This window comes from Erpetoichthys calabaricus, chromosome 10 (assembly GCF_900747795.2).
Source record: "Erpetoichthys calabaricus chromosome 10, fErpCal1.3, whole genome shotgun sequence".
Classification (NCBI taxonomy): Eukaryota; Metazoa; Chordata; class Cladistia; order Polypteriformes; family Polypteridae; genus Erpetoichthys; species Erpetoichthys calabaricus.
Window position 1 is genome coordinate 129,989,897 of NC_041403.2, and position 13,357 is coordinate 130,003,253.

Sequence of the window (13,357 nt, forward strand, 5' to 3'; positions counted from 1 at the left end):
AGCAAACAATTTTTTCCTTATTTTTTTACACTTCAAATTCAAACTGGCATCATTACTGAAAACCATCTGTTATGAAAGAGTAAGCACCCTGAACACCCTGAAAATTGTAATTGTCATATTTTACTGGACTGCAAAAAGTGAATAAATGTACTCAGAACATTAATGAAAGATAATGTGCTGTCATTTCTGTTAGAATGTAAATATCAAGGAGAGGATTTCTTAAAAAGGACACACCTGCACACCACAAAATGAGGGCTTTACAATGAAGTTTTGTGATTGGGTGAGACACAGAGACATTGCCCTCTTTTCTTTGACATGGCACGTCAGCTACAACTGCAAATCTCAGATGCAGCAGCTCTTCACTGAAACTTTACACTTAATTACAGCTAACGAGTGAATTCACTGTGGAAATATTACAGTGGCTGCTTTGGTATGTAGCATCAAGATCTCTATTTTATAAGATAATAGAAATCAAAATTGACTGACATTTATGCTGGTCTGTTCAGGCTCCTTCCATTAATTTACAACAGATGCTGTCACATGGTCAACCAGCAGCTTCAAACAGTATGTTACATCCCAACACCCACCCACCACACGCACGCACACACACACACACACACACACACACGCACACACACACACACACACACACACACACACACAGAGTAGCTGGTGGGAGGTGGCTAGGAGCAGACAAGCTGTGAAAGAAATCATCACCACCATATCAAAGGACACCACTAAGAAATTCATAAAATAGAGAAAACTTTATCCATTAAACCAGCAAAAAGAACAGAAATCAACAAAAGCATTTAAAAGCCTCAAATGAGTAAAATGTCCTTAGGCAGTCCTTTAGACAACAATTAAGAAGAAGAGATACACAGTAATTCATACATTTCTGACCCCTGTATGATAGAAATGGAGAAAGAATATTAAACTAACCAAGGCTGATGTTTTGTGATGTTCCTTATTGCCCTACATCTATATGTACCTACATGTATCCATCTTTTATTATCCTTAAATCATAAATAAGCAAAATTATTTTACAACAGCAAATGTGTTTGTTGACAAATAGTCTTTTGCCATGTATGAAAGTTTAGGATGACTTGTCTGTACCTTCGCCAATTTATGAACATTTCATATTCAAATTTCATAACATTTCATAATGTTTGAATTGATAGCTTGGCACAATACTACATAATATGTTTGATTGCTATTGTAAAAATATCAATGCAAGTACAAAGATTCTGAAATACAGTACATTTTTAAGATTCTCTGATAGGTGTTCCCTTCCATAGATGCTAGACCATCTCCTGAAACTAAAGAAATAACTTTTATTTTATGGTTATCAGACCACATTTGATGCTGCGAATATTCAGTCAACAAGGACTATACATCCTGACCTGAAAGTGAGTAACAGATATAATACACCTGCTCAGCTACAGAGACCTTGGGTTGTTGTGCTTTTAATTACAAAGTTCATTGTCATTTGTAGGTTTATACTGTCACCGTAGTAAGGGCAGTGCCCAAAATATCCTAAAAGAGTAGCATTCTTTTCACAGAGGCACATCTAACAGGGAATAAAGGGGCATAAAATAAAGCAGAGTTTAAACTCTGCTCATTCATCTGCTTGTCTTGCCCAAAGGAAGTCAATAAATAAAGAAATTACATATTTTGGTTCCAGTTCAATTATACATAAGGGTTCCTATTTTCCAGGTGTATAATTTCTTATTGATGTTCAGAATTATCTAGGCTCACTGTGACCCTTTATTGGACAAAGTAAGTTTTAGAAGCTGGATGGAGGTGACATCTGAAGATTATCCAAAAGCATGTTTAATTCTACGAAGGAATGATTACAAATTACATCTCAGTAAGAAAAAGTATTTCCCTGTGTTATATTAGCATTGTCTCTCATGGCTAGATTTTTGACCTAATTCACTCAGACTCTTCTTGTCTCTAGCCCAATTTTCACATTCCACATATATGCTGAAGACAACTTTCTGGACATCTATGGCTACAATTCTCTTGTACACAATTTCATTTGTGAAATTGCCTCAACATCAGTAACAGAATGCCCACAGGTTCTCTGCAAGTGAAATAAAAATAAACAGTTTTTGGTGAAATCCTCAAAGAAACTCAAAAAAAATGTTAACTGTTGAACATGATCTAAATGCTTACATGTACACAAAATCTGAATACCTTCATTTTGTCATATTTCATTAACAGATAAGTCAAAAAGAATTCTGCTAAAATTCCTAAACACTGTGATCACTTAAATTATCACATATTTATGCTACACTGGCTTCCTGTCTGTTTCAAAAATTATCTGTAGGGTCTTCTTGCCCCCTGGTGACCATTCAGTCAGATTTGATGTTCCCACTCTTCCAACATTCATATTTTGGGTAAAGACTTGTATCTTTTATAATGGAGTGGTTTATTCTCGTGTCCCACTGAAATGATTTCTTGTACTGTACATTTAATATTTGATATACCTCTTACAATTCACTGTGTTAAATTGATCTTATGCGCCTAAGTACATTCAGCATGTTTTTAGATCCATGTTGATTCTGGTAGCACTAATGGGTTTCTACCACCTTTGTAATACTGTATATTGTTAACTCTTCTATAATAAATCATATACCACGGGGAGCTTTTAGAAATTGAGGGGAATCAATCAGGAATCACTTCTTTAGACAAAGGGCTAGGAATATCTACATCAACTAACAGGTCATGCACTTGAATTTCAGACTCTTAAAGCTTTTATTTAATTAAGTGAGCATGATGTAATATACATTCTCTTCTTGTTTGAAAAATGTATCACGTTCTATATAAAACAAACACATGTATCCAAAGTGAACTTGACAAATAGAGACAACTGAATCATGAACAGGAGAACATATAAGCTAGACCCTGCTACTATCCTAAAAGCAGCATTCAAAACAGTAATTACTAGGATTCAAATTTCTCGTTTCTACGGCTTTTGTGTAATCTGTTTGATTGGTGCAGATTAGACTATTTCCTGTATGCAATGTTTTCAAAAATGACTTGACAAAACATTAAATATTTTTAGGATTTCTTTTATCACCACCAGACAACACTTCCAGATTCTATTATTTTGTGATCTAAAGACAGTCATATTCATTCCAATCTTAAATGCAACAATAACAATTGTCAGACAATGAATGATTCTACCTTTATGTAATTCTACATTTCTATCTTAGACACACTAATGCATTCATTTAACTGTATTCTTGCACATTGTTATAATAATAATAATAAGAGGAATATGCTAAACATTGCATTATCTTATCATATGCTCATATATTTGTTGACGGGATCGCCACACACTATATTTAGAGACACATACCATATCCAGGGAAACCTGGTGAAACGCATTTGACTTTATTTCTGAACCCTCCAAACCTGTTTGAAGCTGAGGTCATAAGACTGAGTACATGTGAAAATCTTAACAAATAATCAGAAATTCAATGCCATTAGAAAAAGTGGATTTTTGTGTGGAAGATTACACAGACAACACTGTAAAAACTCCCACCATGGGTCCATTTTCAATTAAGACAATACTATAGAATTTTTCCTGATGTGAATTTCAAGTTAAACAAGGAGCCAGAAAACTGACATTCATTAAAGGCAGTAATTCCTTCACATCACATTATACAGCCTGAAATACAGCATCCCATTTAATCTTTGTCCCTTAAGTCTGATGAGAACAAAATGTCACTTTCCAGGGAAACATTGCTGAGTTGGGAGCTACTTTTAGTAAGGAACTTAGATGACTGATGGAGGACCCTTTGTTGTTTTTGCTTCAGCTCAATATATGATCTTGAGAAAGTATGGAATATGGAAGTCACAGGGAATGCCATCAGCAGGATGCCACTCAAGATGCTACTTAGTGCAACTACTTGGCCAGGAATACTTCGAGGAACCATATCCCCATAGCCCACTGTTGTCATGGTGATCACTGCCCACCAGTAGCATGCAGGAATGCTGGTAAAGTCTTGAGATCCAGACATTTCATTCTCGATGAGGTACAGAAGAGGTGAGAATAGAGCTATGGCAACACAGAGGAAGAGCAGTAGGAGGCCAAACTCTCGGGTGCACCGTCTTGCCGTAAGCCCAAGTGTCTGCAAACCCAGAGAATGTCGTGCAAGGCGCATCACATAGAGTATTCGCAGGGCACGGAGAATTCGAAGTACAAGACCAACTTTGTCCAAATAGCTATTGCCAGATCCAAGTTTCTTATTGCCTGTTGAGCTGTTATCTACCAGCAATGTGATATAATAAGGTAAAATGGCCACAATGTCAATTAGGTTTAGGGGTGTCCTCAGAAAGGTAAATTTGCTACGTGCTTGGATAAATCGCAGCGTGAACTCAAGGGAGAACCACGCCACACAGACGGTCTCCACTATGAAAACGTTGTAGCACATCTGTGAGCACTTCCCCTTGAGAAGAAAAAAAAAAAAGTTAGTGACAGCCTCACTAAAAGACAATTCGCATATGAGAACAGTCCAAAAAATGCACAAATATTTACAATTCTTACTGGATTTGCATTTAATATTGAAGGATAATGCATGGTTTTCTAATGCTGATGATAGTTATTAATAAAAAGTGACACAGAGGTAATACTTTTTAAAATACCTGTTACATATATACTTGCTTTTCACTCTATTTTAACTTTCAGTATGCTAAGAACCAGTGGAAAAATGCATTATGTAGTTCCTGTCCCCCATTTTCTCTTCAAATCACTTTTCTTTGTAAGGATTTTAATGGTAGAAAGCTGCATAGCGTAAATCACTTACCTTAATTTTGCTCAACAGGTTACAAATATTCATTGGCCTGTACTGTCCAATAGATAATTGCAGTCCACTAGATTTTTGATAAAAATGATAAGGCTTGCAAACTGGAATCATTGAAATATCAAAGAGAGCTACTGGCTGACTATACAATTTCAGAATGCTCCAGGCAGCACCAATGTTTCATTAATCATACTTTGGAGATAAGAACTTTCGATGTTTAACAAGTATAGTAAAATAAATAGAAGGACGATCTTGTCTATTTTCTTTACAAGAACTTTGGCCAAAGGCACATCATTGGGCTTTAGTAGGATATGTACTTTTAATTACATTTTTTCTAGAAAAACAAAATGTTATTCCAGACATAGTAGTCTTTAATGTAGATTTATCTAGGTTTGTGTAGGAGTTTATTTCCTGGCTGGTTCAGATTAACATACAGTAGATACTATTAAAACCTAACTTAAAATGGATTTCTTATTTAAATTTTGGTGGATGGCCATCTGGGCTTACAGATTTGGAAGAGCGAGTATCATTATTTGGGGCATCAATACACTTAGGGATTAAAACAGTGTACCAAATACCATCTACCCAAAACACTGTATCTGCTCATCTCTATTTGATTGTGCAATTATGCATCAAAGAAATCTTGTCACCCAATATATATACTTTAATGGTGGACTTTCATGATTCCATTTTATGATAAGGCAATATTCAAGCACATATGGCTGTTATCTCAGAGAAACACACATATAATGTCAACATTCTGCCTCCTCTCTTACAGTACACGTATGGAATTTTTTGAACACCAGCTATAGTTAACTGTACAGTGTCAGCGGACCATTTATTTACTCAAAGAAGAATTCCACATTGCTTAAATCAATACGTTTCATGACATTTTACATTTGCATGACTATATGTAACAATTTATAGGTGTTTATATCACTGTTCACTGAGGTTTTGTTTGAAATAAAGCCCCACTTGGGACAAAGTTGCTGTGGTTTTTGAACCATATCTTATTTACTTCAAAAGCCAAAGTCTCAAAATACTGGTCTCATGACAAATGGACAAGTATTTGTGGGTGCCATCTAAGTTATCTGGTGGGGAGCTAAAGTAGTAGTCAAGGAAGCCTAAGACCTTTGTTTTCCACCGTTGTAGGTTTTGGTTTACCTCTTTCTGTGCGTAATTTGATCTAAAATTTAGAAATAGTTTCAATTGTTTTCTCTTTCTTCTAATATTAGTAAAATTTTGCGTAAGTTGTTGAATTAATGTTCTATGAGGTAATATGGCTTTAAATTGTGCTATAACAAATCTTAACAATTTGGCAGCAGACTCAGCCTTTGCAAAATTGAATTGCTAACTGTAAAATATGGTCTGTTTTAACAAAATTAACAAAATGAGTATGCTAATACCTTCCAAGTTTACAGCATGAATTTAAAGGCAGTGAACATGGTGAGAAACTATCAGAATTAGCTGTGGAAGATCGGAGCAGTGGCAACAGCACTGGAAGGCAGCCAAGGAAGAACAAAATATTAGAACATTAGAACAATTGTGACAAGAAGAGGACATTCAGCCCAATGGCTTGACCATCCTATTCACTTAGATTGTCCAAAATAACAATAAAACTTGAAGGTCCCCACATAGTCCTACTTTCCACCACACTACTTGCTAATATATTCCTTTTGTCTATGGTCTTTAACATTTGTGCTACAAAGTTTCACCGTGTCCCCATGTTTTGTTGAAGAATATATAAATTAACAACTGCGATCCACTGTACTAATTCCTTCCAAAATTTTAAATGCTTCGATCACGTCGCCTCTTAATCTCTATTTGCTTAAAATATTGCCAAACAGAACAACCACCAAAGGACCGCATTAAGAGATATTTCAACATCAGTATCAAATACTCAACTGCCATGATTACCTGATACTAATGAAAGCAAAAACAGAAATGAATATCACTACATTTTCAATTTATGTTCAATAAGCAAAGTGTTAAATTGTCTTGAACATAACCAGCCATATGTACAAGTTCATGAACCATTTAAATTGCATCCCAAAAAATCCTAAAAGTCATGAGTCATTTAAAAAGGCCCTATCTTTCTACCCTTAAGGCAGAACTGGAAGTTTCAGGATGAACATGTACAAAAATGAGCAAAGGTATGCCAAGAACACTACAGGATCACAACCTGAAACAGGATAATAGCAAAAGGCACAATGAAAAATTCACTTACTCCATAAAAGATACTTTTCATATCACATCAAGGAAAACTTAAAAAAATAATAATTTGGTGATTGAGTGGAGTTTGCTATGAACATTTTAGCAATATGCTCAATTACAGAGCCAGGTTTACTACTTATATAGTTTTTGTACAGCAGCATCATCTGCTGGGAGATGGTTAGCAGTATTTGCTCCTAATGCAGAGGCGCTACTGATTTCAACATTTCATCTACAGAAGGGATTTCATATTCTCACCATAAAAAGTAAATTAAAAAGAAAACGACAAAACACCGTTAAGCATTAAAGCTATAGGACATAATGTAAATAAATATAAATATATAAGTCTCACAATTCTGCACTTTTCTGAATGCAAAATAAGAGACGAAAACAACTTCACCTAATAATAATACAATGACACTAATTAAACCTGTGCTCACAGTGGGCCCCAAGAGTGAACTTGAAAACTACTGCTCTAACAGTTTCCCTTAGCTAGTTTTTTAGCAGCTTCTTCCTTATATTAGAATAAAAATTGCAGGGCTGTACTAGTAGAAGCTGTGTGAGCTGAACAGTTATGGCTGGCAAATGGGTTTCTGCTCCTCTCTCCACTCTCTAGGTGAATCAGACAATGTGATCATTGTTTTGTTCACTATACAAACTCAAAAAAATGAACTCTTTTAAGGTGCATTTGCATATAATGTGAGACACACTTACTGTGATAACCACATCTGTCCTAACTGTCTGCCTATCTGTTTGCCCACATAAAACAACTCACCTGTTGACCAATTTTGTTGAAGTTCAGCACACTTGTTATTCAAAGAAATTTGTCAAGACAGTTACATTTCTACTGCGATATCTTAAATAATGGCCAAAGTACACAATTTTGAAATTTCCAAATCTCTCTGAAAATTGGCACATTTGTGAATCTTAAAACAGAGAAACATTTTTTATAACTTCCACTACAAATTAATTTATTGTTTCAATTCCATAGTTTACTTTTCAACATTGTTGAAAAAAATGACTTCTGTCCTGCACAAAGTAGATGTCTTAAACCATATGCCAAATTTATAGTTTGCTGGTATAAAATCTGTGCAAGGGTTGTAAAGTGACCTTTAAAGAAATCCACCTTAAGTGTATGTACATGGACTTCTACTGTATACCATGAATATGGAGAAATAACGTTGAGCTGAAAAATATTTAACTTATCCTCTCATGTCCTTGATGTTAACCCCAAGAGTTACTTGGGCTTAGAATTCTATGCAATTAAAGTTAAGCTGGAGTCAGACCTGGGGTAACGGTAATGAATCATGAATATTTCTATGCATTTTGGCACACTAAGGTAACACATCAATGTTCATGAATGGGGTGGAGCCTTCAACCAAAACACAATGGTGTGCAAACAAGAAGCTGTATAGCCAGTTTTAGAGCAAACTGAAACTGAACCATTAGTTGAATCAAGTGATATTGATGACAATGTGAATTAGTCATCAGGTGTTGAAACAGATAGTAAAATTGATGAACACGGCACTGAATGACCAAACTTCCATGATATGCCTGTTGAATTTGGTAGCTTAAAGGTTCACCATAGTACTATTTCACTAGTTCACTATTTAGCTGTGTGGCAAAAAAGGAAAAATGTTTGCAATCACGTAGGATGACAAGAAAGATGGTAGCTCCTCTAATGCAGCAACTTTCAATGTTCATGTCAGGGGAAATATGGAAATCACTAAGCCTTGTGCGGTGGTAGCCTGCAATCGTGAGAACATTCTACTCTCTCATACTCAAGGAAAAGAAAAAAATATTAAGAGAAAAATGTGCAAAGAGACGCGCTTCTTCTGTTTTGATTGCAAGATCGGTCTGTGCATTGATGACTGTTTCCAAACATATCACACAAAGGATATATACTAAATCTGCATTAATACAACAGTGAACATTAGACATACCTTTCTTACTGTATTTATGTTGAAGTTTTGATATGTGCCTGTTTTTGTTACATGTAACATCTTTCTTGTTGAAAAAAATAAAATGTTTTTGACATAATAATCAGGTGGTTAACATAATGCTAAGGAAGCTATGATATATATTTATCAGACACAAGCACATGGGGAGCAGCTTCAGGACCCGACGTGCAACACGACAAGTCGTGCCAGGGGACAACGGCGGGGTACTAACCTCTCTCTCTCTATTTCCTCAGAAAAGACGAAGCACTGCCGCCGTAATCTCACCCGGACGACTCCAAGAAACACAACACTTCCAGGTCCCTTTCTTTCCTCTGGTCCCCCTTTGATGATGTCAGCTACCCATCCATCACCACGTTTTCCCAGCATCCCACTGTTTTTGATTTCCGGTCCCCCTCCATAAATTGTCCGTCTATCCGTCCTTCTATGTCTGATGATTTACATGAATTATGTTGACCTGATTTGCAGTATATGGGGCCTAAAAACCCCAAACCTTGATGACTTTGTTGTCTATCTTTGTTACAATATATATAATATATATATATATATATATATATATGTATATATATATATATATATATATATATATATATATATATATATATATATCAGAATCAGAATCAGAAGTATATGTACACATACAAGGAATTGGACTCCGGTTTTACCTAGTATTGTCCCTGATGCTGTGAGATTGACTTAAGTGTTCATGAGAGTGATGGCCTGAGGAAAGAAACTGTTCACATGTCTGGTAGTTTTGGCGTACAGTGCTCTGTAGCGCCTACCAGAGGGAAGAAGTTGAAAAAGGTTGTAACCAGGGTGTGATGGGTCTGCAATGATGTTTTCTGGCCATTTCCTGACTCGAGATCTGTAAAAGTCTTGAATGGAGGGCAGATCAACACCAATGATTTTTTCTGCAATCCTGACTGTCCGTTGAAGTCTGTTCCTGTCCTGTTTTGTGGCTCAGCCAAACCAGACTGTGATAGATGAACAGAGAACAGACTGGATTACTGCAGAGTAAAATTGGATGAGCAGCTCCTGAGGCAGGTTGAACTTCCTGAGCTGGCGCAGGAAGTACAACCTCTGCTGGGCCTTTTTAACAATTGTGTTTATGTTTAGTTCCCACTTTAGGTCCTGGGAAATTGTGGATCCCAGAAACCTAAAGTTTTCCACAGCAGACACAATGCTGTTGAGTAGTGTGAGAGGGGGCAGCACTGGGGGGCTCGTCCTGAAGTCCACTGTCATCTCCACAGTTTTAAGCTTGTTCAGCTCCAGGTTGTTTTGACCGCACCAGAGGGCCAGCTGTTCGACCTCTCGTCTGTATACAGACTCGTCACTGTCCTTGATGAGGCCAATGACTGTCATATCATCTGCGAACTTCAGGATTTTAACAGACGGGTCTCTTGAGGTGCAGTCATTTGTGTAGAGGGAGAAGAGCAGAGGAGAGAGGACACATCCCTGGGGGGCGCCAGTGCTGACTGTTCGTGTGCTGGATGTGATTTTTCCCAGTCTCACTTGCTGCTTCCTATCTGTCAGGAAGTTTTTGATCCACTGGGAGATGGGAGCTGGTACAGTGAGCCAAGTGAGTTTGGTGTGGAGGACTTCTGGAATGATAGTATTGAACGCCGAGCTGAAGTCCACAAACAGGATCCTAGCATATGTCCCTGGAGAGTTGAGATGTTGCAGGATGTAGTGCAGTCCCATGTTGATTGCATCATCTACTGACCTGTTTGCTCGGTAAGCAAATTGTAGGGGGTCAAGCAGGGGGTCTGTAATGTCCTTCAGGTAGGTCAACACCAGTCTTTCAAAGGATTTCATGACCACAGACGTCAGGGCGACTGGCCTGTAGTCATTTAACCCTGCGATGGAGGTTTTCTTTGGAACCGGGATAATTGTGGAACACTTAAGGCAGGAGGGAACTTAACATAGCTCCAGGGATCTGTTGCGTAGTATAGTATATATACTAGCAAAATACCCGCGCTTCGCAGCGGAGAAGTAGTGTGTTAAAGAGGTTCTGTAAACATAAATACATATACATATATACATATATATACATATCTACATATACATACTGTATATATACATGGCACAGTGGTAGTGCTGCTGCTTTGCAGTAAGGAGACTGTGGAAGTTTGTGGGTTCACTTCCCGGTTCCTCCCTGTGTGGATAGCGCTTTGAGTACTGAGAAAAGCGCTATATAAATGTAATGAATTATTATTATTATTATTATATACATACATATACACATCCACATATAGTATATATACATACATATACACATCCACATATACATATATATACATATACAAATTTACATATCTACATATATATACATATGTACATATATATACATATAAATATATACATATCTACATATATATATATATACACATATATATACATATGCACATATATAAATATATATATATATATATATAAATATAGACATACATATATACATACATACATACATTCACATATACTTATATATATATTCACGGCATTCGTAGTCTGAATCACAATCTGATTGTATGGGTGGTTACCTACCAGGTAACGCTTGTGGTTGGCCAGCAAGTCAGCTAACATCCGCCACGATGCCCTCAGTTGTGAGAAGCAGATCATAGAATGGTTGAAAATAGTTTACTGTCAAATAATGCAAAGAGTACGCGACACGTGTTTCGCCCTAATTCTTGGCTCATCTGGCGTACACACTCACTGCACTCCCTTACGAGAATCGAACCTCGGACGTCAGCGCTAGAGGCGAAGCCCCTAACATTGCGACACGGCGTGTGGTTCGTTTATTTGACAGCATGTAGATTGGGGTAATTACATTCACGGCATTCGTAGCCTGAATCACAATCTGATTGTATGGGTGGTTACCTACCAGGTAACGCTTGTGGTTGGCCAGCAAGTCAGCTAACATCCGCCACGATGCCCTCAGTTGTGAGAAGCAGATCATAGAATGGTTGAAAATAGTTTACTGTCAAATAATGCAAAGAGTACGCGACACGTGTTTCGCCCTAATTCTGGGCTCATCAGGCGTACACACTCACTGCATATAGCCAAATTCCCGTGCTTCGCAGCGGTGAAGTATTGCTTTTAAATTTTAATTAAGAAGAAAAGAAAACCTTTTTAAATTGAGGGAAAATATACCAATAACAATTTGTTAAGGATCTGTTTTTTTGTGAAGCTGCCTTAACACAGCCTGTCCGCTGTTTTATAAATGAACGCCATATAAGGCCGTCCTTTCTCCTTGCTTAGCGGTTCTGTATTGTTTTATTGTTCGTTTATTACGATTGTTATAGTTAATGTGTAGGTATTTGAGACTCACTTTTCTGTTCAGGTACCCATTTCCTTTATGTAATCCGCAGATTCTCCGCTATTTTTTGTTCGTTTATTACGATTATAGTTATTTATTGATTCCCTTCTTTAGCTGACTGCCTGCTCATATAAGGCGCTCTGCTGTTTTTTTGTGAAATCGTCTTTACACAGCTTCTCCGCTGTTTTATAAACGAACGCCATATAAGGCCATCCTTTTTCCTTGCTTCACCAAGGAAGCAGCCTTTTTATTTAATCCACTGGTTCTATGCTGTTTTATTGTTTGTTTATTACAATTGTTATAGTTCTCTTTGTATACCACGTTGTCAGTTCAGCACTCCGGTTGTAATATGACCAAGTCGTGCAAGCTTACTGTTGAGAATGCAACGTATAGTTGTACAGGAGAAAAGCAATCTTGCCAAACTTAATTTAAACTTACGGTTTACACCGTGCTTTGTTTCCGCCTTAGCTGCACTTATGAATATGCTTGTATGCGTCACTTGCTCGCTTCTTATTGTTTCGCTGCCTTCTCAATTGTGTAATGAATGTTTTCTTCAGCGCTCTTTGGGGCTCTTCCTTGTTTTCTACGTACTGCATTCACAGTCAGTTCACGTGATTACGTGGGAGGCGTGATGACGCGATACGCAACTCCGCCTCCCACGGCCAGCGAGCTGCAGTCCATTACAGTATATGGACAAAAAAGAGGTTCCAGAGCTGACCATTACGCTTTGAATTTCGAAATGAAACCTGCCTAACTTTTGTAAGTAAGCTGTAAGGAATGAGCCTGCCAAATTTCAGCCTTCCACCTACACGGGAAGTGTGAGAATTAGTGATGAGTGAGTGAGTGAGTGAGTGAGTCAGTGAGGGCTTTTCTATGTACTGCGTTCACAGTCAGTTCACGTGATTACGTGGGAGGCGTGATGACGCGATACGCAACTCCGCCTCCCACGGCCAGCGAGCTGCAGTCCATTACAGTATATGGACAAAAAAGAGGTTCCAGTTATGACCGTTACACTTTGAATTTTGAAATGAAACCTACCTAACTTTTGTAAGTAAGCTGTA

At 37.4% G+C, this 13,357-nt stretch overlaps 1 protein-coding gene across 3 annotated transcripts in view; it reads right to left on the bottom strand.

Annotated features, from left to right (window-relative positions):
• Positions 1 to 2,905: 2,905 nt before the first annotated feature.
• kcng1 (potassium voltage-gated channel, subfamily G, member 1) overlaps positions 2,906 to 13,357 on the bottom strand; it is a 183,448-nt gene continuing 172,996 nt past the window's right edge. For all 3 annotated transcript variants that reach the window (XM_051932999.1, XM_051933000.1, XM_028791432.2), the window contains exon 3: positions 2,906 to 4,457. In XM_051932999.1, the coding sequence (XP_051788959.1) occupies positions 3,696 to 4,457 (762 nt within the window). In that variant the 3' untranslated portion in view covers positions 2,906 to 3,695. The remainder of the gene's footprint in view (positions 4,458 to 13,357) is intronic.